General features: G+C 36.8%; 1 protein-coding gene across 5 annotated transcripts in view; it reads right to left on the bottom strand.

Annotated features, from left to right (window-relative positions):
- Ccser1 (coiled-coil serine rich 1) overlaps positions 1-26,037 on the bottom strand; it is a 1,202,904-nt gene that overhangs the window by 663,249 nt on the left and 513,618 nt on the right. For 4 of the 5 annotated variants that reach the window (XM_006505955.2, XM_006505954.2, NM_183310.2 and 1 more), the window contains exon 8: positions 1,387-1,470. In XM_006505955.2, coding sequence (XP_006506018.1) covers positions 1,387-1,470 — 84 coding nt within the window. Of the gene's footprint in view, positions 1-1,386; positions 1,471-16,217; positions 16,331-26,037 lie in introns of those variants that run through there. The other variant, XR_868854.3, reaches the window with a different exon arrangement.

Here is a 26,037-nt window from a genome sequence, read left to right as displayed (position 1 = left end):
TATTTGCTAAATGCATAGATATTTTTCTATGCCCTGCAAACAAAGCATGGTTACAATATGTCTAGAGCAGCAGGGATCACGTATCTTGCATATCAAATATTTACATCACAAATCATAACAGCAGCAAAATTATGAGATAGCAACAAAAATTTTTATGGCTTGGGGTCACTCATGAGGAAGCCTTTTAAAGGGTCACAGCAATAGGAAAGGTTGATAACAAATGACCTTGAAGAATATGTTAAACATACACTTTTGTACTATTTAATAGATACTGTCTATACTGTTAATATTCTGCTGCTCTTTTAAATGGACTATTTCTTATAGTACAGGAAATGCTCCTCTTGCCTGTGAATGGTCCTCTATTTTTAAGTAGTAAGTTAGAAGCTTGTAAAGCCATATGCACATGCTTGGGACTGCCAATCCTTATTCTCTATAAGGGTCAAGGGTCAGTAAAAAGACTGCCAGCTGTTTAGATCCATAAAATGTTTTATGAATGTGGCATGGTGCTGGTATGTGAGTAGTACTCAGAAGCATGTTGGTCTGTGACTCAGTTATGCCATTAAATTGTAGCACTCCAACATTGATATAGTCAACTGTTAAATCATCTTATAATATGTGTTTAACTGGTACTTATTTTGTAACACTGATAATGTTTCAAGAGTGTTTTCTACAGTATTATATTTATTTTGCTAGTATCTTAAGAATTCTTGATGGGTTAACATTCATGCTTTAATTTATATCTTATGATTCTATGATTTTTATTTACATCCAGAGTACTAATACTAATTTTAAACTGCTTCTCCTAAATTAAAACATCTAGAAAAGCAATGCCTATTTTTCTTCTTCATAGCAAACACACTATTATGTACTAAGCTTTTGATTCCTAATATGTCTTTATAACAACCTCATCACCAAAATAAACTATAGATATTTTGTATTTTGTGAGAGTTGTGCATTAATAGAAAACCTACAGTAGATTGACAAAAAGCTATAGTTTGTGATTGTGAAAATAAATATAAAATCTGCTTAGTTTGCAAGAATAATAAATGTCTTCTTTTATATTGTAAGGTTTTCTCTCTATTCATTTCATTGTGGATGGAAATCACACAGTGTACAAAATGTAATGTGGCCTTAGCCTTTATGACTAATAGATACAACTGGAATATTTCATCATTTTCTAGAAGTATGTAGGATTATTGTACATGTAAAACACCATTTTTTTTCTTTCTGTCACCAAAGAACTACAGCTTTCATTACTTAAGGATGATAAAATTGACAGTCATATTAAATCACTCATCAGACAAAAATAATAGTATCAGTGTCAATAGATAAAGGTTTATGGCAAATAACCCTGAAAGTAAGTAACTGCTTCAGCCAATCACTTACCAGCTCTGCCTGAAGCTGAGAAATGAGCTCATCCCTGTCCTTCAGTTGTAGCCTCAGCATCGAGCATTCATCTCTTGTTATATCCTACAAAACACCAAAGAAAACGGAGAATGTGCTCAGCCCTCTTGCTTCGCTTTTCACAGAAAGGTCAACTTCGCAAAGGGAAATAATTGCATGTGATAATGACACTTGGTTTTATCTATGATGTGATATTCCCTTTCATACTTCTAAATTGCAAAAGAAAAGAAAAGCCTATGTTACTATTAGTATGCTGCATACATCATGTATATTTCTCCATATACATTTTAAAACAGAAGTTAAAAGTTTTCCTTTTGGAATGTATTTGTCAGCATTGAGGGGCTTTAGAAGAAACAGGGACATTGTTATTATTTCTTTCATCTTTTCTGGGTGCACACAATCAATGTAATAGTACTAATTATACTCTACAAGAGTTACTTTTGTTCTCTTGCTATAATTTAATGTTAACTCTTAAATCACAGCCATGCTACACTCTCATCATCAGTGGTGGGCCTAGGATAATTCACTAGTCCCTTTCACTAGGATTCACTGCAGTTTAGATATTCTCAATGTGAAAGCACATTCAGGTTCTACGTCAATATCCAGGGTACCTGTAATTTTGTGTTAATAGTTTTCCGATTCACCCACACATTACAGAATTCTCTTTTCAAAATTTGTAATCATGAATAAACCTGACCAGAATCTCAGCACTGTCTGTGAATAGGCCAGCTTCTCATTCACTCAGCATTGTTGCCCAGACCTCTACTCATCATCCCCATCGTCCTAAGAGGACACACTTCAACGCTCCTAGTATCTACTCACTGAACCAAATTAGTACTCATTCTGTATTCTTTGCTTACTTAGTATTTCTGACTTGATTGTGTCTAAGATGCACATGGTGGTTTGAATACAAATAGGCTTCATAGGCCCATGGAGTGTGGAACAATTAGGACTTGTGGACTTGTAATATGTGTGGCATTGCAGAAAGAAGTGTATCTCAGTCACTTTTGCTGCCTGTGGATCCAGTTGTAGAACTCTCAGCTCCTTCTACAACACATGCCTCTGTGTAATGAACTGCAGGAGGAAGTTTTTCTGGTGAAGGCTGAACAAGGCATTGACCTATGAGTGTAGCAAAATATAATTAGGAGTCATTTTATCGCTACATTGTTTGTTTTTTCTTCTTCTTTTTTTTTTAAAGATCAGTATTATTTTGCTTTACCCTAGATTCATGGACTATACAGTTTCAGATACATCATCACTGAAATAGTGACTGATATGTGTTCCATCTCATGGAGTAGGCTTTGAGTCAAATCAGTTATTGGTTGATTACTCCCACAAGGTTTTTGCCACCATTTTCCTAGAATATCTTGCAGGTAGGACACCATTGTCAATAATGTTTACTAGCTTCATGTTTACATTTCTCTTTTAAAAAAATTATTAGATATCTTCTTCATTTACATTTCAAATACTATCTGCAAAGCCCCCTATACCCTCCCCCTTATCTTTTGATAGCATATAGACTACCTTCCTGTAACAAAGATGCTGAAACATAGAGGTGGAGAGTCTACGTAGGAACCAGCTCAACTATTCCCTGTTTAATTAGTTGTGTAGGTGTTGACATCAGTAATGGGGTATTATTGTTAGTTTGTGGAGAAACTGATAGTATTGGCAATAGCCTAGGTTTTTGTGGTTGTTTGTTTGTTTGTTTTTTGGAATTTGCCCTGGGGCCCCATTGGCCAAGAAACCATCTAGATATAACACAGTCCAAATACTGGAAACTTCATTTGGTGAGAGATAGTCAGTTGTGACTGTGTTCCCTCCATTCTCTGGAGGTTTAATTTAGATCAGTTTTATATGTGTATATATGTTTTAAGAAGTTTCTACTGTATTACTTTTGTCTTTCTCACAGATAATCAAACCCTATGATGCCATCTGCATATTGAGAATAATTCAAGGTTTTGATTTCCAGCTACCTTAAAAATGATTCTTAAAACTAAACTGAAATATGAAACACTTGTTGTTAGATTTTTTCCTTTCATCAACATCCTTTTTCCTCAGAATATGTACTATTATATGACAAATCTTGAAAGTTACTTATCCATTCCTTACTGAACAATTAGATGAAGTGTCCTGCATCAGCATCTAAGCCATATGCCATCTCATATGAAACCTCAAACGTGAACTTGTTCCCACCCTCTTTGGGCTTTCCATTTGCTTCAGTGCTTCATTGTACAACTAGCTCATTAGTGTGTCATTAGCACCAAGCATAGTATTTGACACTTACAAAATGCTCAATTCATGTTTCCTTCTTATAAAGATGGAAATTAAACACAATATGCATTAGGAATATACCCATTTCTTCTTACTCTATATCTTACCTAACAATAAAATATCTCAGGGACAAACTGAAATAGGATTTTGTTATTCTATGATGCATTTTACTTTCTCTATGGTGAGAAATACGATATATTTCTAATTTATTCATAGACCTTGATTTTTCTGATGACTACTATTAAGAGTTTCCTTTGTATTACTGTGATAAACACTGGCAACTTGGAGAAGGAAAGGTTTATTCCAATTACAATTTTCAGTCTATCAGCAAGGGAAGCCAAGCAGGATCCTAAATGTTAGTACTGAAACAGACTCGTGGAGGAATGCTGCCTCCTGTCTTGCTCCTCATGGCCTTCTCAATTTTCTTTCTTATAAATACCAGGACCTCCTATCCAGGAGTATCAACACCGACAATGGACTGAGCCACCTCACATTCATAATTAATAAACAGATTACACCATCCACATCCCTACAAGCAAGTCTGCTAGAGTCATTCCTCAGATGATGTTCCCACTTCCCAGGTGACTATAGGTTGTACCAAGTTACCAAACCTAACCAGTATAGACATATTAACTAGTAGAGCCATATTACCTAAGTATAGCCATGTCAACTAGAGATGCTGTGATCTTCTATGTCTCCCACACATATGGGTTTCATAGACAGTTTATCCTCATTCACTTTAAAATTATTTCTACATATCACTCTCAGGAGCAGGAAGCTCAAGTTGTTTCTTATTACAGTGGGAAAGTTAATACCACTCAGGAGCATGTAAAACAGCAATCATGATTTTTTTACATTCAAATAGATCAAAGGTCAAATACTTGTACCAGATCCCAGATCATGTAAATAGTTATGTAATTCTGTATCTAGTAGTTAGCATATGTTAACTCTCTGGAAATCCCTGCGGGTGTTGAAAATCACACTAGGCTAGAAGCTGCCAGTTGTCAAACACTGTATTATTACTACTTATCCTTATCAAACTTCTATACTATTGCCTCTAAAGGAAGTTAAGACTCTGCAGGAAATAATAGACTATCACGTTTTCTCTTCTGGACCTAAATACTGAGATACATGCTAAAGATTTAGAAGAGAAGAGGAAAGGGTAGCTGAGAAGAAGGAGAAAAGTAAAGACTTGCGAGAAAAGCACAGCCATATTTCACAGTGAACGTCCATCAGTTAATTACTACTTTCTGAACTCTGCAAATGTATGACAGGGATTATCTACTGTGGCCAGTAGGTTGACTCTTGATCAGTCTGTGGGTAGAGAGTGCCTGAATCAGAACTAGAGCCCAGCTAATACTCTCTGAGTTTAGTCTTTGTTTTAGACTCTCTAGTGAATACCTTGGATATCACCAAGAGCCCACTAGATGCTAATGAAATAATGGTTAAATGGAGTCAATTGACCAAAGGCCTTGCAGCTCACAGCAAGTCTTCTGGGATTCAGCAGGCTTCTTTTCTTTTCTTTTCTTTTCTTTTCTTTTCTTTTCTTTTCTTTTCTTTTTTCTTTTGTTTTATTAGACATTTTCTTTATTTACATTTCAAATGTTATCCCCTTTCCTAGTTTCCTCTGAAAATCCCCTATTCCTTTCCCCCTCCCCCTACTCCCCAACCTACCCACTCCTGCTTCCTGGCCCTGGCATTCCCCTATACTGGGGCATAAAGGCTTCACAAGACCAAGGGCCTCTCCTCCAATTGATGACTGACTAGGCCATCTTCTTCTACATATAAAGCTAGAGACACGAGTCTCTCCATGTATTTTCTTTGATTGGTGGTTTAGTCCCAGGGAGCTTTGGGGGAACTGGGACTCATATTGCTGTTAATTCATACTGCTGTTCCTCCTATAGGGCTTCAAACCTCTTCAGCTCCTTAGTTCCTTTCTATAGCTCCTTCACTGGGGACCCTGTGCTCATTTCAATGGATGACTCTGAGCATGCACTTTTGTATTAACCAGGCACTGGTAGGGCCTCTCAGGAGACAGCTATATTAGGCTCCTGCCAGGAAATCTTGTTGGCATCTGCAATAGTGTCTGGGTTTGGTGGTTGTATATGGGATGGATCCCCAGTTTGGGCAGTCTCTGGATGGTCATTCCTTCAGTCTCTTCTCTGAACTTTGTCTCTGTAACTCCTTCCATGGGTATTTTGTTCCCCCTTCTAAGAAGGATTGAAGAATTTTTGTGATAGTGTTCATGATCAACCATAGCTTTTAGGAATTAATTAGCATTTTGTTGATTTATTATTTTAATATTGTAGGTTTGCCTCTTTTTTGCTTTTTGGAAGTTATAAAGAGCTTGTCTTTTCAAAGATATGCACTTGTCAAAAAAGCCCCAGACTTTATTCTGGTGGAAATTTCTCAAGATGTTTATAGACTCACAACTTTAAAACCAATAAACATAATAATTCATCTAGAGGAAGGAGATATATAACATGAGTTCAAAATCATATTGATGGATAAAGATATTGGACTTAATATTCTTAGTTTACTCATCAATATTGAATACAGTGTGATATCCTTAACTGGCAACATCACCAAGGAAGCCTGGTCTCACACTGCTTGATTCTCCCTAAGGCTTATTGACTTGCTTGCTCAATTAAATAAGATGTGAGTGGCACAGGCATGACTAGCTCAAGAAAATTCTCTTTCCATAGTGATCTTTTAAAAGTCTTCCTGTCATATTGTATAAAGAATTGAATTGAAATGCCATCCAGAGAATGCCCTGCCTGGGGATCTGTACTGGCTAGTTTTGTGTCAACTTGACACAGGCTAGAGTTATCACAGAGAAAGGAGCTTCAGTTGAGAAAATGTCTCCATGAGATTCAGCTGCAAAGCATTTTCTCAATTAGTGATCAATGGGGGAGGTCCCATTGTGGGTGGTGCCATCTCTTTGCTGGTAGTCTTGGATTCTATAAGAGAGCAGGCTGAGCAAGCCAGGGGAAGCAAGCCAATAAAGAACATCCCTCCATGGCCTCTGCGTCAACTCCTGCTTTTTGACCTGCTTGAGTTCCAGTCCTGATTTCCTTTAGTGATGAACAGCAATCTGGAATTTAAGCTGAATAATCCCTTTCTTCCCCATTTGCTTCTTGGTCATGATGTTTGTGCAGGAATAGAAACCCTGACAAAGACAGGATCCATCCCATATATAGTCACCAAACATGGACACTATTGCAGATGCCAAGAAGTGCTTGGTGACAGGAGCCTGAGATAGCTGTTTCTGGAGAGGCTCTACCAGAGCATGACAAATACAGAGGCAGATTCTTGCAGCCAACAATTGGACTGAACACTGGGTCTTCAATAGAGGAGTTAGAAAAAATACTGCAGGAGCTGAAGGGGTTTGCAACCTAATAGGAAGAACAAAAATATCAACCAACCAGACCCCACCCCCACAGAGCTCCTAGGAACTAAACCACCAAACAAAGAGTACACATGGAAGGACCCATGGCTCCAGCTTCATATTAGAGCAGAGGATGGCTTTATCGGGGATCAATGGGAGGAGAGGCCTGTGGTCCTGTGAAGACTCTATGCACCAGTGTAGGGCAATGTGAGGGCCAGGAAGCAAGAGTGGGAAGTTTGGTGAACAGGGTCAGGGGGGATGGGATAGGGGGTTTTTGGGAGGCAGGTGGACCGGGAAAGGAGATAACATTTGAAATGTAAGTAAAGAAAATAGCCAATAAAAAATAATTGAGTAGTTACAAGTAGATAAATGGAGATGAATGAAGTTCTTCCACCAACAGTAGCTCTCAACCTGTGGGTTCTCACTCCTTTGTAGGTAGTATAAGATATCCTGTATGTCAGATAGCTGCATTACAATTCGTAATGGCAGAACAATTAAAATTATGAAGTAGCAACAAAAAATAAGGTTTTTTTGCTTGTGAGTCACCACAATATAAGGAACTGTATAAAAGAGTCACACTGTTATGAGTGTTGAGAAACATTGCTCTAAATGGTCTAATTATAACTTTATGAACAAACAAAATAGAATTTTTAGCTGCAAAGTTTTAAGAGCATCTATTATTAATAATAACATTATTATTATTATTATTATTATTATTGTTGTTGTTGTTATTATAGATTCGTACAGAATCCAGACAAACTCTCAGTAGTCACATTCGAGTTAATGTGCATGGTGACTCAGGATTGTACAACACATGCTATTAGTGATTTAGTGTTACTAGTGTTACGATAGTGACTATTGTATGATTTTAGCTTTGGATTTTCTTGATTTAACTTAACTCCATCCTTTTTTTTCCCCCATAAAATTGCAAATTGAAAGCTAGACTATCAGAAATTTGGAAAATGCGTCCTAAATTAAGTTTTAAATTGAATCTTATATATTATATATTCTTGCCTACTATTTAAACCCCCTAATTTTTTAATACTTATAGAAAATAATGTAAACAAAATTGTTTCAAAAAGCAAAAGGCAAGTAAAAACTGTAAGTCATCTTTGAAGTGGTCTGTTGTTAAAATTAGACATTCAAACAAATAAATCAGATAAGTTGTAATTCCCCATGATGATTCTTCATGGAAATATTTGAACATAACTGTTTTCTAGAAGTTAAAATGCTACTTCAGATTTGTATGAGTTAATACGATCTGTTTGTATGTAAACTTCTTGTCTTCTGTCCAGGTTTTATTTTACAACAATACAAGCCTTTTTCTGCATTGTAACTAGGAGTACAAAAGACAAAATTAATGACACAGACAATTTCATTGAGCCAATGAGAACAGAATATTATGCGAAAGTGGGAAAAAAGTGGAAACAACAGAAATATGTCATGGAGGAGAGCAAGCATGAGCTTAGAGAACATAAGAACACGCAGGGGACTTGGTTCTTTCTGCTCCTCTTGGGTCTACTGTCCTGTAGGGCTGCATATGTGCTTCCCAGTGAGATCACTAGTGAAAGAAAGTGATAAGTACAGTTATCCTGGGTCTATAGGAGCAGTTCCGCAAACATGGAAGATAGGGAAGAAAAAAAAGAAAAGAAAAGAAAACAAACAAACAGACAAACACCTCAGCATTTAACTCTTGACTAATTTTAAATAATTAAAATCAATATTCAACTTACTGTAGTACTGGCAACCAATATGAGATCCTGAAAATCTTAAAAAGTTAAGTAATTGCTGTTATACATCGATTGAACTGATAATCTAACATTCAGAAGGTGTGAGTTTTATCTTTGAGTACTTTTTCATAGAAATATGAAAATAAAATTAATATTTTATATTTTCATGAATATATTACAGATTGAACACACTTAATCTAATAATCTGAAGTCTTAAATGCTGAAAAATATAAAAATTTTTGATACTACAATGGAAAAATTCCACATCTGAAGTTTTTGTACTGACCAGAAAGCTACATTCACTTTAACACACAAAGCTACCCTAGGAGTGTGCACAAGGCCACATGAAATAGAAATGTGTTTTGTGTTTAAACTTGGGTCTCATCCCACAGATATATCATTGTATACATGCAAATAAAAATGTAGAAATATCATAATCAGAATGAGACTAATCCCAGCACTTTTGATAAGGCATGCATATATGTAAATCTAGCCAAGGAGAGGCATTGGGGATTAAAGGTGGAGGCTATATTTACAGAGATAAGATGATCCTGATTTACTGAAAGAGTGTTCTTTGATTCTTTTTGCACAAAATATTACCAAATATAACCGGTCATTACTTTAAATATTATTGTTCTTAATTTGAACAAATGTTTGTCAGGTATTACAATCAAGGCAATTTACTATGATATGTAAAAGAGATGTTAAGTTTCATAAACAAAATGAAAAGTATAACAGAATTGACTTATATAAAGAAAATAGTATTTAATAATTGTGACACTGAACTTGTTAGTAACTTCATTTTAAAAATTAATTATATTTGAAACATTGACTTTTGCCTCTAAATAAATCCAGGAAACAATAGAGGCTTTTAGAACAATTGTGTATCAGATAGAATATTCCACAGCTGAAGAAAAATATTTGGATATTGACATTTTTTTTAAATCTACAAAAAGGTTCCTTTAAAAATAAATGAAGAATTCTTAGCTATTATCATCTTCTAAAAGTCCATGTGCCTTGTATTTTTTGTGAATGCTCTGAAGGTCATAAATACTTGATGGGGAATCACTTTTACTCTAAGAATCTTTTTAAACAAGCTATTTCAAAAAACAGTAGATTGCTTTAATAAAGGAGGTATAGGCACAAAAACTAAAAAAAAAAAGAAAAGACAACTTCATGAAATACTAAATCTGATGAAAACAGAATATGAGAAACTGAAATTGTGCCCACCAGCTTCTCAACAAAACTTACTACAGTCCTATTTTTATTTAGTATGCACTGAAAAAAATGTTAAGATGGCTATAGGAAGATGGGAGTGGTGCCATATGCCTTTAATCCCAGCACTTGGGAGGCAGAGGCAGGCAGATTTCTGAGTTCGAGGCCAGCCTGGTCTACAGAGTGAGTTCCAGGACAGCCTGGTCTACACAGAGAAACCCTGTCTCAAAAAACAAAACAAAATAAAACAAAACAAACAAAAACAAAACAAAAACAAAAACAAAAAAGGCTGTAGGAGTGTAGGAGATGTAGCCTTATTTCCTAAAACGTGGTCAATATCTATTTTGAATGTAAGTCTTCACACAAACAACAATGAAAATGAACTCATTAAACTTAAAATAATATACTCTAGCTACTGATTTTCTGTTTTTAGAGTAAGTGGAGAGAATATTTTAACCTAAGTCATGGTTTATATCAAAGTTGCTGCTAAATGATTTTACCACTGAATTCATTGTTTCATCTAATATTTTTGTAAAGACAAAATTTCAAAGTTAAATATGATATCAGAAGTTCCTAAAGACATCTTAAATTGGCTGTATTTTACAGCAGAAGGAATATGAACAAAGTTTTCAGGAAAACAGTACAAGTTATTAGACATGCCAAGCTAGTTTATTCTCTTCTAAAACCCCGTGGGTATCATCAAGGTCAATTTAAAACTATACCAAGACAAGTCTGTGAACCCAGCAGCAATAAGCGTCGTAGCAGATTGCTATCAAGAGGTTCATATTTATTCATATTGTCCTACTGAAATTGCTTAGTAGGAATTCTTGGGGCAGAAAATATCCTCAAGCATCCTGGATTGTCTGACACTATCATTATTTTCTCAGACAAATTGGATTAAGATTTTACAGTTTAAGCCATGTGAATAGTTGTTTTAATGTCCCTTCCCATGAAGTAGACTAAATATGGTAAAAAATTAAAACACCATACTAAAAACTTCTATCTGTTATCAAGTATGAATTGAATGTCCCAGAAGGTAGGTAGGTCAGGGAAGGAATATGCCCTGTGTACAAAGCTAACTGGTTAAACTTGAGAAGACAGAGGGTTAACATGTTTCAGACTATTGCCAACTATATCCTGGGCTATTTTTGGTCCCTTAGAAAGCCATTCACCGCCCACCCACTTAAAATGTGGTTTTTTAAGAAAACTGCTGGCTTCTATCAATCTAAAATGTAATCGACATCATCTGAGTCCTGTGTCTAAGTTTCTCCACTTTGTGAAACTTCCCAGATATCCTCACCAATGCATTTACTAAGTGCCTGAATACATTCAGTAGCTAATAAGATTGCATATAACCACGTGCACAGTAGAACACTGCATTAGAGACTACCTGAATATGTTTCCAGGCCACATGTTTCTCACATTTTAAAGAAAGGGAATCTTCTTTATTTACATTGTGGCATTAGTAAGAAATTAAAGAATACACTGAATGTACTTGCTCTTATGGGAAGTAGAAAAAGTAACTAAAAAGAATGAAACTTGCTTCTGTTCTAAGAAGCATGTAGCACACTTATTTTCTGTTTTGTCAAATGCTACCTGGAACACATGTTGAGACTGCATTTAGAGTCCAGTGAGTTTCCTTCTATTGACTCTAACTAACATCAACATTGTTATGTCCCTCACCAGGAGGGCCTTCACAACCTTTCCAGCATGCAACCCTACCAGTACCCCTCACTTCTGTCTCAATACCAAACAGTGGGCAGCCAGAGCTACCTCTGAGAGATAACAAGCATTCAAATTACCCAATTCATAGGTCTGTGAAACCCTATCATCCTTGCTAGGGCGGGCTGATTCCTGCATCTAATGCCTGGTACCACACTTTCTCAGGGAGACCTTGGCAAGTCCCTGTAGGGTAGCCTTTGCTCGTTGGATCAGTAACAGAGTTCTGGGTTTTACTTCTCTGTGTGATGTGTCAGTGTACGATGTTCTGCCATAAAAAGAATCTTTAAGTTTCATTTTTAATAAAAATGCCAGCACGAGATTGGCTGCATGGAAGTAGCACCTCTATCATCTCCCTACAAGAGTACAAAGACATCTTTCTTGGCTCTTGAACATTTATATCACCATCAGACATAAAAACAACCTAAATAAAACTAAGCATACTTTGTGTTCCTGTGTGTCTGTTTTGATATTTAAAAAGCACAGGTAAGGGTCATGCCCTTCTGAATTTGTCTATCAATAAAGGAGAATAAAAGCCAGAAAGACTATGCTATTTTAAACAGATCTTAAAATATTCATAGTATCCTGTTCTATGGCATACTGATTTATGAACCTGATGAAAAATACAAAACTAAGCAATGCTTTAGTCAAGTTTCAAAGACTTTTTCATAATTATAGAATTTGGGGGATAACAAACAACCAAAAATCAACCATTGTGCTGTGTAAGAATTCCAGACACTGTGACACAATTTATCATTTGGAGAGGTCAGATGATAAACTACACAAAGGCAATGAGCATTAGCCAAAGATACAGAGTAAAGACATAAAAAAAAAAAACAAAAAAAAACAGAGTTCCACAGTGGGAATTGGAGTAAAGGTCATGCTGTAGTATTTTCAGAGACAGTAATGGGCAGTAGCACACACATCAGTACCTTCAAGTGTTCACTACCCATAGCTTCATATACCAGAAATCTCAAAATCTCAAATTTACATATATATATATATATATATATATATCCTATCATGTACACTATGAATGACTGCTTATGTAGTGGAATGCTGCTGCATACTTTGTATAATGATGTTGCACAAAACCACAAATTAGTGGCTTAAAGACATTGCAAGTTAAATTTAGGGTCAGTGAGGAATCTTAAATGATTAAAGGATCCTTTGTCATTGAGGATAGAAGAAAATCTACAAAAACTCATAGAATACACATCACTGTTCTTAGGCTGGCAGAGAGGACTCATTTGATTCTCTAAGATGATATATGGCAGTTGCTCTACAAGGCTTTGAATAAAATAGTTACCACTAACAATCTAAAATTTATCAAAATATAACATTCAAATATATTGCCTTCAAGTGTCTGAGGTAAAAAGGAAGTAATGATTTAAGAATTATTTACTTATTGAAAGTTCAAAAAATAAAATGAAGTACCAGTGTATCAACATGGTAAAATAAAGTAAGAACTCAGAATCTGTAGAGGATAATATCATGATAAATAGAGAATCAGTAGTGCTATAACATATGACATGTTAGGCAGGAAATAAACAAAGCAGGAAGGTTTCGCAGAGATTCGATGAATTTAAACAAAATAGAGGAGTAAATAAGACTGAATACCTGTTTTGCTGATCACAAGTGTCAGTCACTGCTGACATCAACAAAGCACTGTCTGGTGGGAAGAAAGTCCATATTACAGATTGTGCTAAAACGTACTGGAAATAAACTAGTGAGCTGCCAATAGCACAATTAGCAACATGCAAGCTTCCTTCAAAAAATATGTGAATAGCGGACATGAATAATATTAACTGTCTTGGTGCATATTTGGTTTCCATGACAACTTATATGAAACTAGATATTTATAAAGAAAAGAAATGTAGCTCAGTTCTGAAAGATAAAGAACAAGGTCCCAGCACGTTCTATATTTAGATAATTGTCTTGGGACAATGATAACACATTGTAGGGAGAATATATAGAATAATATGGCAAACAAGAAACTAGGGAGGGAAGTCTTTCTTTATACTCAAGTGCTCATGGGAACTAATATACTCCTACCAGGCCTGGCCCAGTCATTCAAGAGAGGAAAGCCTTATAGTCTAATTATATTCCACCAGGCTTAACTTTCAGTAGCCTAGTTCTTAATACTTTGATACAAGGCAATGTAACTTCAGCACATGAATTCCTAGGAAACAAACATACATAAAGCTGTTCATAAATCTTAGGACTGAGATGGAAACACTCTGCTATTGCTGCTGGGGGTGATGGTGTGCTGGTGATGATGAGGATAATGGTCATGATGGTGATGGTGATCATGATGATGAGGATGAAGCAGAGAAGGAGAGAGGGATGGAGAGAAAGATTATTGCTTTTATAAGGAGCATAGTTTATCAACATCTTGGGTCTATAATTTCAAGACCTCTGAGAACCTAGAAACCTATTTTCGAATCTACTGACCTTGCGATACTTTGTGGTATCTTGTTGTAGAAATGGTTCAGAACTATATGACAGACATATAGTTGATACAAGGCAATGTAACTTCAGCACAGACACAGCATAGACACAGGCATAATTTCCAATTGTTGCATCTTATAGATATTGTGTAAGTAGTTGAACTGATATATTACCTAATGTTTAATGAGTGCTGGACAAAAGAAAAGAAGAAAGTGTGGGAAAGTCATACATAAATTATGATAACCTAACATATGATTCTTCTATTCCCAAAGTTCTCCCAGCATTTTTTGTTAGTTTTAACAGAGAGTGAGAAATTAGATATGGGTGTGCTTGTTGAATTCATTCTTTTTCTTTTTTTTAATATTTTTTATTACATATTTTCCTCAATTACATTTCCAATGCTATACCAAAAGTCCCCCATACCCTCCACCCCACTCCCCTACCCACCCATTCCCACCTTTTGGCCCTGGCATTCCCCTGTACTAGGGCATATAAAGTTTGCAAGTCCAATGGGCCTCTCTTTCCAGTGATGGCCGACTAGGCCATCTTTTGATACATATGCAGCTAGAGACAAGAGCTCCAGGATACTGGTTAATTCATAATGTTGTTGCACCTACAGGGTTGCAGATCTCTTTAGCTCCTTGGATACTTTCTCTAGCTCCTCCATTTGGGGGCCCTGTGATCCATCCAATAGCTGACTGTGAGTATCCACTTATGTGTTTGCTAGGCCCGGCCTAGTCTCACAAGAGACAGCTACATCTGGGTCCTTTCAGCAAACGGTTGCTAGTGTATGCAATGGTGTCATCGTTTGGAGGCTAATTATGGGATGGATTCCTGGATATGGAAGTCTCTTACTACAGTCTCTGCATATTGAGTCACGACCTAATTGTTGTACAGTCATCTACTTTAGACTACTTGTGACTTGATATGTTCCCCTACACCACACTATGCTAATCATTCACAGGAAATTGAACCTAGCCGTGATGTGCTTTATGCATTAATATTATGGTAATAGTATAGAAAAACACATATAGAAAACAAAATATTTGCCCCAAAAGATTTAGCTGCCCAGAATACATATAAAGTAAGCTTGGAATAATGATACATTCCAAAAGAAATATTGCAGTATTTAAAAACTGCTCAACAGAGAGCTTCAACTATATACCTGAACATCATTATTAGAACATAGAGTTTAGCCAATGTACTCTCATCCCTTCTGCTTCTCTCTGTCTCCATAATTCCAGAACCTCTTCTAAGTGCCTTCTGATCTGGCTTTTCCACAGTTTCTGCATCATAAGAGCCACAAAGAATGGACAGAACAAAGAACTCTCCCAGCAGAGAACTTGGGGAAGAGCAGAGTTAAGGACCACAGGGAGATAGATACAAGGTAGAGACCACAGGAAGACAGCCCGGAAAAAAGTTTAGAAATAATTTTGTGTGAGTACCATGCACCAATTCCATAAATTCAAGCTATGTGTGTTTTTCAATGCACAGCCAGCATGCAGGTCATAGAAGTTACATTACTAGAACCAGCAATAAAACCATTGATATCTCTCATAACCAAAGGTACTAAAAACTTTATACATTTATGATAATACTACATATTTTGGAAACTAAACTTAAGAAAACACATATGGCTAAACAGGATGTGATAGTAAATTTAATAAAGCACAAGGATTAGAAAGAAAATGAATGGCAAGTTTTGAAAATTATCAAATTAACATGCATTTTAAATAGCATTGGCAGAGGTTAATTTGTAAAGTAACATTTCACAAAGGTCAAGAGTACCCTATTTCTGTCAACAACTGTCAAGTTATTTGACTTTAAAACAGAAACTGTATTTATAACTCATGAAGTCTTTACTTTGAAATTGTCATTTTGAGAGATTTTTACTCTAATGGTGTTACATTATTTTGAAAATACCATATTTCTGTTCACACTGACTATGAATTTAGATATGAGTCTTGGGACTGCTTCTCTGACTGCATCCACCTGTGCAACACCTTGCGTGACAGACAAGTCACAAGATTATAACATACCAAAAATTAAGTAATCTTGTAGGTGACAGGGATGAACTACCGTAGTCCCAAGGTACTCATTCAGCGTGTGCAAGGGCCCAGGTTCCATCCTCCAGTACAGAGAAAAAAGTAGGCTGTGAAGTAAACCAATATTATAGAGAGCTTTCAGTAGGCTGAGGTGAGAATAGTACTAAACCATTTGGCAAGCATTTCGTGGCGATGTAGTCCATTCTACACCCCCAAGTTCCCAAGAACTAACTGAGAATGTAAATGGGAGCACTCTATTCCCATCATCACATCGTAATCTCGCTTTCTGGAAACACTTTCCGGAACAATTACAAAAGCCAATTATAGAAGATTGTAAGATGAGCATCTGCACTTTACAACTAGTGTGGTATTTGTGCATTGTAATCACAGTGTGTCATAAACTGCTCTCATGTGGAAAATGCTTTCTATTATCTGGAATGATGTTGGGAAGATATGATTCTCAAAAATTGTTCAGGGAACCAGGTTTTTTTTTTTTTTTTTTTTTTTTTTTTTTGAAATCTATGGCAGTTAAGACTTAATCAAGGTTAAGCACTTGTTTACCAATGGTCAAAATACTAGTGTAGAAAGACCATTTTTGAAATTTGAATAAATGTCAGATTAATTCTTTTCTACTTCGTTATCTGAGTCTTTCAAGTGACTTTTCCTCATCAAACATCATAACAAAAATAGCCACACATAATCGTGATATGTATGAACCTGACTTCCATTCCTGAATTTTATATTAATAATGAGGTGCTACTCTTATAAAAAATAAAAAGAAAGAAAAAAGAGAAAAGGAAAAGAAAAATGACTTTCAGATTTATTTTTTTTTATATTTTTATTAGGTATTTTCCTCATTTACATTTCCAATGCTATCCTGAAAGTCCCCCATACCCTCCCACCCACTTCCCTACCCACCCACTCCCATTTTTTGGCCCTGGCGTTCCCCTGTACTGGGGCATATAAAGTTTGCAAGTCCAATGGGCCTCTCTTTCCAATGATGGCCGACTAGGCCATCTTCTGATACATGTGCAGCTAGAATCAAGAGCTCAGGGGTACTGGTTAGTTCATAATGTTGTTCCACCTATAGGGTTGCAGATCCCTTTAGCTCCTTGGATACCTTCTCTAGCTCCTCCATTGGGGGCCCTGTGATCCATTCAATAGCTGACTGTGAGCATCCACTTCTGTGTTTGATAGGCCCCGGCATAGTCTCACAAGAGCTCTATCTAGGTACTTTCAGCAAAATCTTGCTAGTGTGTGCAATGGTGTCAGCGCTTGGAAGCTGATTATGGGATGGATCCCTGGATATAGCAGTTTCTAGATGGTCCATCCTTTTGACACAGCTCCAAACTTTGTCTCTATAACTTCTTCCATGGGTGTTTTGTTACCAATTCTAAGAAGGGCAAAGTGTCCACACTTTGGTCTTCGTTCTTCATGAGTTTCATGCGTTTAGCAAATTGTATCTTATACCTTGGGTATCCTAAGTTTTGGGCTAATATCCACTTATCAGTGAGTACATATTGTGTGAGTTCCTTTGTGATTGGGTTACCTCACTCAGGATGATGCCCTCCAGGTCCATCCATTTGCCTAGGAATTTCATAAATTCATTCTTATTAATAGCTGAGTAGTACTCCATTGTGTAAATGTACCACATTTTCTGTATCCATTCCTCTGTTGAGGGGCATCTGGGTTTTTTCCAGATTCTGGCTATTATAAATAAGGCTGCTATGAACACAGTGGAGCATGTGTCCTTCTTACCAGTTGGGACATCTTCTGGATATTTTTGCCCAGGAGAGGTATTGCGGGATTCTCCGGTAGTACTATGTCCAATTTTCTGAGGAAGCGCCAGACTGATTTCCAGAGTGGTTGTACAAGCTTGCAATCCTACCAACAATGGAGGAGTGTTCCTCTTTCTCCACATCCTCGCCAGCATCTGCTGTCACCTGAATTTTTGATCTTAGCCATTCTGACTGGCGTGAGGTGGAATCTCAGAGTTGTTTTGTTTGTATTTCCATGATGATTAAGGATGTTGAACATTTTTTCAGGTGCTTCTCTACCATTCAGTATTCCTCAGTTGAGAATTCTTTGTTCAGCTCTTAGCCCCATTTTTTAATGGGGTTATTTGATTTTCTGGAGCCCACCTTCTTGAGTTCTTTATATATATTGGATATTAGTTTCCTATCTGATTTAGGATAGGTACAGATCCTTTCCCAATCTGTTGGTGCTCTTTTTGTCTTGTTGACAGTGTCTTTTGCCTTGCAGAATCTTTCCAACTCTATGAGGTCTCATTTATTGGTTCTCAATCTTACCGCACAAGCCATTGCTGTTCTATTCAGGAATTTTTCCCCTGTACCCATATCTTCGAGGCTTTCTCCTCTATAAGTTTCATTGTCTCTGGTTTTATGTGGAGTTCCTTAATCCACTTAGATTTGACCTTAGTACAAGGAGATATGAATGGATCAATTCGAATTCTTCTACATGGTAACTGCCAGTTGTGCCAGCACCATTTGTCGAAAATGCTGTCTTTTTTTCCACTGGATGATTTTAGCTCCCTTGTCAAAGATCAAGTGTCCATAGGTGTGTGGGTTCATCTCTGGGGTTTCAATTCTGTTCCATTGGTCTACTTGTCTGTCACTATACCAGTACCATGCAGTTTATATCACAATTGCTCTGTAGTACAGCTTTAGGTCAGGCATGGTGATTCCACCAGAGGTTCTTTTATCCTTGAGAAGAGTTTTTGCTATGCTAGGTTTTTTGTTATTCCAGATGAATTTGCAGATTGCTCTTTCTAATTCGTTGAAGAATTGAGTTGGAATTTTGATGGGGATTGCATTGAATCTGTAGAATGCTTTTGGCAAGATAGCCATTTTTACAATGTTGATCCTGCCAATCCATGAGCATGGGAGATCTTTCCATCTTCTGAGATCTTCTTTAATTTCTTTTTTCAGAGACTTGAAGTTCTTATCATACAGATCTTTCACTTCCTTAGTTAGAGTCATGCCAATGTATTTTATATTATTTGTGACTATTGAGAAGGGTGTTGTTTCCCTAATTTCCTTCTCAGGCTGTTTATCCTTTGTGTACAGAAAGGCCATTGACTTGTTTGAGTTAATTTTATATCCAGCTACTTCATTGAAGCTGTTTATCAGGCTTAGGAGTTCTCTGGTGGAATTTTTAGGATCACTTATATATACTATCATATCATCTGCAAAAAGTGATATTTTGACTTCTTCCTTTCCAATTTGTATCCACTTGATCTCCTTTTGTTGTCTAATTGCTCTGGCTAGGACTATGTGTGCATGTTTATGTCTAGTGTACAAACATGTAGATATCCAGGAACACTAGAGGAGGTCATCTGAGAGTCCCGGGTGCTTATGTGTCCACATGTGTGATGGGAAACAAAATTGTGCTATCCTTCTGGCCTCCACAATGAGATTCTTCAAAGATGCACTGCATTCATAGGATCTGTGTCCTCATTTACCATTTCACATAACAATTGGATAACAGATAATTGTTTAATCTTCTTGTCTCTAAAAGCTGGTTTCCTGACTAGTCACTTAATTGAAATTTCATCAGTGTTAATTAGAAAATTATTTTTAGTCTTCAGCTCAATCTCTGCTTTTGATTCTGTCTTACAAAGATTCCTTAAAATATTTCTCACTCCCAGGTTTCTACCCTTCAAACTCTTTGACATTTTGTTGTCTTTTCATTGTTCTGTAAAAGGTGCACATTTCTCAGGCTTCTGTTTCAAGCCCTCCCCTACCTCCCCTTCAAATCTTCATCAGTTTGTAACACAGCAACTATCTATAAATTAACAATTGAATAATATGTTTAACGAATTTTCCACATGGGAAAACCTTATGTCAATTTTTTTTTTTTTTTTTACTTGCAGTCCTCCTGCTTCAACCTTCAAGTTCTAAGATTCCAGGCATGCAGCAGTGTACCTACCTCTTCTATTCTCTATGTGAGTGTGTTTGTGTATGTGTGTGAACTGCTTCCCTCCTGTGTCAGGCTGAATTTAAGCAGCTTGGCAGCTCAGTGTTTATCCTCCAGTGTGCTTTTCGCCAACACCATCCCTTCTCTCTTGTCAAAAAGGCTGATGGCCCCTGTCTTCCTTTAACCTTCTAAATATCCACCTCTAGTGTGTGTATGGAATGCATAGCTGGGAAAGTCTGCATAACTTTGGTTTTCTGTAAATAAAGCCATTTTCATCCTTTGATTTTTTTTTCAAGATTTTCTCTTTCTGTTTTTAGAGTGTTTTTTGTTTTGTTTTGTTTTTTCCTTTTTATTTTATTGGCTGTTTTATTTATTTACGTTTCAAATGTTTTCTCCTTCCCAGTTAATCCCCCACCCCCTTGCTTCTATGAGGGTGCTCAACTACACACCTCCTGCCTCAGTGCCGTACGCTGTGTCATCAAGCCTCCACAGGACCAAGGGGATCTATTCCCATTGATGCCAGATAAGATATTCCTCTGTTACATATGTAGCTGGAGCCATGGTCCTTCCACCTATAATTTTTGGTTACTGGTTTTGTCCCTGGGAGCTTTGGGGAATCTGGTTGGTTGGTATTGTTGCTCTTCCTGTGGGGTTCCTAACACCTTCAGCTCCTTCAGTTCTTCTCCTAACTCCACCATTGGAGTCCCCACTCTTAGTCCGATGGTTGGATTTGTGCATACACATCTATACTGGTCAGGCTCTGGCACAACCTTTCAGGAGACAGCTATACCAGGTTCCTGTCAGCAAGTGCTTCTTGGCATCAACAATAATGTCTGGGTTTGGTGTTTGCTGATGGGATGGATCCCTAGCTGGGCCTGTCTCTAGATGGTCTTTCTTTCTGTCTCTGCTCCACTCTTGGTACCTACATTTCCTTACTCAGGATGATATTTTCTAGTTCTATCCATTTGACTGTGAATTTCATGAAGTTCATTAAAAAAAATTTAGCTGAGTAGTACTCCATTGTGTAAATGAACCACATTTTCTGTATCCATTCTTCTGTTGAGGGACATCTGGGTTGTTTTCAGCTTTCGAATATTATTATAAATAAGGCCGCAATGAACATAGTGGAACATCTGTCCTTGTTATATGTTTGAGTATCTTTTGGGTATATGCCCTTGACCTCATAAAAGTGGCTCTGTAAGCCAAAGGACACTGTCAATAGGACAAAATGGAAACCCACAGATTAGGAAAAGATCTTTACCAAACCTACATCCAATAGATGGTTAATATCGAAAATATACCAAGAACTCAAGAAGTTAGACTCCATAGAACCAAATAACCCAATTAAGAAATGGGGTATAGAGCTAAACAAAGAATTCTCAACTGAGGAATCTTGAATGACTGAGAAACACCTAAAGAAATGTTCAACATCCTTAGTCATCAGGGAAATTCAAATCAAAACAACCCTGAGATTCCATCTCACAGCAGTCAGAATGGCTAAGATAAAAAACTCAGGGGACAGCAGATGCTGGTGAGGATGTGGAGAAAGAAGAACACTTCTCCATTGCTGGTGGGATTGTAAACTGGTACAACCACTCTGGAAATCAATCTGGTGATTCCTCAGAAAATTGCACATAGTACTACCTCAGGATTTTCTCTTAGTCTTTGGTCTTCTGCCTTTTTAATGTAATATGCATACATTGACAGTGGACTTGTATGGTTAGTACCATTCTTAGATTTCTCTCTATTTTCAGTATCTGTGACTGTCTGTGATTAATAATGGTAAATGACTGGTTAACATGACCAACATTCAATGATATTTCTCATCCTTCTGTATGCAATCTCTGCTTGTGCTTTTGCTGTGGTCTTTGAAGTGACCTCAGAATCTGTATTGTTTCCTAATTTTTCATAGCTTTCTCTCTTAGATTTCAATGGTAAGGCATCTGTGGACATATCTTTAAAGTTTATGTTCTTGAATCTAGCTCACAAGTTTTTAAAATATATTCAGTGACAGCTGTTAATTTCTAATATTTGGTTTGAATTCTTTCTTAAGGTTTGCGTATATCTCTTTCTATTTTAATTATTTTTTTTCTATTAGAATCCTGTGGATTTCTGTCTATATGCAGATGAAGGTAGGTACAAGATAAGGTGAGAGCCTGTGATTGGGTACTGGAAAAGGAAGGTGGGTTCAGAATCTTAGAGACAAAGAGCCTAGAGGGACAGAGAAGAAGGGAAGGAGAGGAAGAGGAGCCAGCTCCACACAGTCTTTAGAGCCATAAGTGTTGGGGATTTCTTAGATAGATGATTAAATAATAAGTAGGGTTGTTTGGCCATCTAGGGGTATAGCTTGTGTTTATATCAATTGAGTTTTGAGTTCATTGTGCAGACATTTTGTGGTTTGAGAATTTACTAATAAATATAACTGATAAATCACAAGCCTCTAGAGTTTTGATTTTACTGGGTTACAGTCCATGGTATGAGAACTGTGAGATGGGTGATTACTGCATGGGGATAGCCATGGAGGTGGCCAGATTGCTGGGGCCAGAGAGTAGCTGGCATTAGCATGGGATGGTGTCCTTTTATATTTCATGCAACAGACTCCTAAATGTATTACTTCTGGATACTTATTTTAGCATCCATGCTTGATATATAAGAGTCTGTGTCATACAGTTCTTTTAGCTGCAGTCCTGTTGATCGGAAAATAAAGAGATATGAAAGCCAATGTTATAAACTTCTGATTAAATCATAAGGTTTTAATGTGTCCATATTTTCCCCATCACTACTAAATTGGCACACATTCTTTATCATGCTTATTTTTACTTGCCCTCTCAATGGAGAGGGGAAACATGGGTAAAAGTGAAAGTGGGAAGGTATCCTTTCTCCTAAGATAGACAGAAATTGTGTGGTGTCTCCTAAGATAGCCAGAAATTGTGACCTCTAGAAAGAGACTGTACTGAGCAGATCACAAGTGATCATTGTAACAGTCCTTATCACGAAGAGAAATCTATGAAACTTCTGTAGGTAAGACTCATGGAAACACTGCTTTTCCCCAGGGATGTCCTTTAAGGAGCTTCTAACTCTCAAAATAGATATACTTCATCCAACAGTAACTCAACCTCCAGCAACTCATCAGCATTAGCTATGTAAAAGCTCAGCATCCAAGCACAAAGTTTCAGTTTATGGTTCCAGTGGCTCTGCTCAAGGCTAAGTGCTTTCTTTCTGTGATGTTTGAATCTTATCTCCAGGGTGGTTGTCTTATGACCAGATTGCAGCTGATAATTTATTCTGTAGCCTCACGTCTCTCATAGTCTCAAATATATGTGCTAATACCCTGTTAGTTCAGCTTTTATCTTGTTGCATGGGCAGAAATTATGGCTTCTAAGGCCCTAATCTGTTTGTTGTACTCAAACCAGAAGCTGCTTCCTTAGTCTGCATGTTTACATTTGGAAAGCATTTTTAAAAGTCGCATAGTCATTTTACTTGCCTTGGTCTCAAATTCCTCACCAGAACTTCTTTAGTCATCATATGTGTGTGTGTGTGTGTGTGTGTGTGTGTGTGTGTGCGCATGTGTATATATGTATAGTTAGAATGATGTTTGAAGTTAAAGTTAGTTTTGCAATGAATTTATGAAATTCTTGGGCAAATGGATGTATCTGGAGGATATCATCCTGAGTGAGGTAACCCAGTCACAAAAGAAGTCACTTGATATGCATTCACTGATAAGTGGACATTAGCCCAGAAACTTAGAATGCCCAAGATACAATTTGCAAAACACAAGAAAATCAAGAAGGAAGACCAATGTGTAGATACTACATTCCTGTTTAGAATATGGAACAAAATAACCATGGAAGGAGACAAACTTTGGAGCTAAGACGAAAGAATGGACCATCCAGAGAGTACCCCACGCAGGGATCCATCCCACAATCAGCCACCAACCACAGACACTATTGAACATGCCAGCAAGATTTTGCAGAAAGGACCCTGATATACCTGTCTCATGTGAGGCTATGCCAGTGCCTGGCAAATTCAGAAGTGGATGCTCACAGTCAGCTATTGAATGGAACACAGGGCCCCCAATGTAGGAGCTAGAGAAAGTACCCAAGGAGCTTAAGTGGTCTGCAACCCTATAGGGGGAACAACAATATGAACTAACCCGTACCCCCAGAGCTCATATCTCTCTCTAGCTGCATATGCAGCAGAAAATGGCCTACTTGGCCATCATTGGGAAGAGAGGCCCCTCGGTCTTGCAAACTTTATATGCCCCAGTACAGGGGAACACCAGGGCCAAGAAGTGGGAGTGGTGGGTAGGGGACCAGGGCAGAGGGAGGGTATAGGGATGCTTTTGGGATAGCATCTGAAATGTAAATGAAGAAAATAATTCAAAAATTGAAAAAAAAAAAGTTAGTTTTGATATCCTTAGGTTAGGTTCAAAAATTCCTTTAAGGGAAAATATTTTAATATCCCATATATATATATACATGTGTATGTGTGTGTGTGTGTGTGTGTGTGTGTGTGTGTGTGTGTGTGTATGAGACTTACGTACAGAAGTTACATAGAGTTCTCTTGCTGATAAGGACTGGTACAGTGATCACTTGTGATCTGCTCAGCACATTCTCTTTCTAGAGGTCTGCTTTGAAGTAGAAATTTGTTGACCACACAATTTCTGTCTATCTTAGGAGAAAGGATACCTTCCCAATATTATTATATATATAATAAAATATATACACATATTTTATGTAGACATTTTATAGATATTTTATATCTACAATCACATACATATGTGATTATAGATATTATATACTGTATATATTTAAAATCATTTATAATCTATTACTCAGTGCTGTTCCAGTATAAGAGATATTAGCTGTTTGTCCATTGTGCATAATCCACTAATGCTCATAGACAACGACTTCAATAACAATCAAATAAACAGATGAGTGTGTGTGTGTGCCATCTGCTCTCCAATGTGCCCTTGGTATGTTAGATGAAAAGTTAGGATGATATTTGAAGTTAGAGTTAGTTTTGATATCCTTAGGTTAGGTACAAAAATTCCTTTAAGGGAAAATATTTTATACACAAATATATTCCATCAATGATGCCAATAGCTGCCTCCTGGTGCTATTCAAATTAACAATTCAGTGAGGACAGCACAGGAGATGTGCTGTATAATCAACACCACCATCCGTGAGTACTCAGGAAATGCATTATAGGAAATGACTTTACTGCTCTCCATAATACAAAGACAACTTCAGAGGATATTCTGTAATGGAAACCTTTATACTTTATATTATTCTACCCACAGTTTAACACATGTTTTTGATTTTCATCATTCTTTTAAAAAATGATTTTATTTTTATATTTTACATCACAATCATTATCAGTCTATTTCATAAGTAAATTGAAATAGTGACTTTCATAAGTAAGTTGATAAGTGACTCATTCAAGACAGCCATAGAAGCTATCAAAACAGTTTAAATAAAAGATAATGTTTCAATAGCAAAAATAAAACTTTGTATCATGTGACAAAAGCTTTTTTAAAAAAGACAGATTTTGTTATTTTCAGTAATAGCTTCAGCCTGGACCATATAATCAAATAAAGATAAGTTTCTAAGAAATACAAGGGTGAACCAAACAGCACACTGTTTTTGGCCTCAGAAGGAGCACAAATAATTGAACTCATTTCAAACTTTGCTAAGAAAAACACCTTTCACGTTTAGTTTTTATCCAAATAAGAGATGACTACCCATTTAGTCATGGTGCAATAAAATAGGACTAGAGACTTTGATATTGTCAAGAATCAATTACTAGATGAAGATCTTTTTTTCTGAATTAAGAGTACAGATCACCTTTGATGATGCTGTCCTATAACAATGTTGTA

This window comes from Mus musculus, chromosome 6 (assembly GCF_000001635.26).
Source record: "Mus musculus strain C57BL/6J chromosome 6, GRCm38.p6 C57BL/6J".
Taxonomy (NCBI): Eukaryota; Metazoa; Chordata; class Mammalia; order Rodentia; family Muridae; genus Mus; species Mus musculus.
This window is presented reverse-complemented; position numbering and strand designations above follow the sequence as displayed.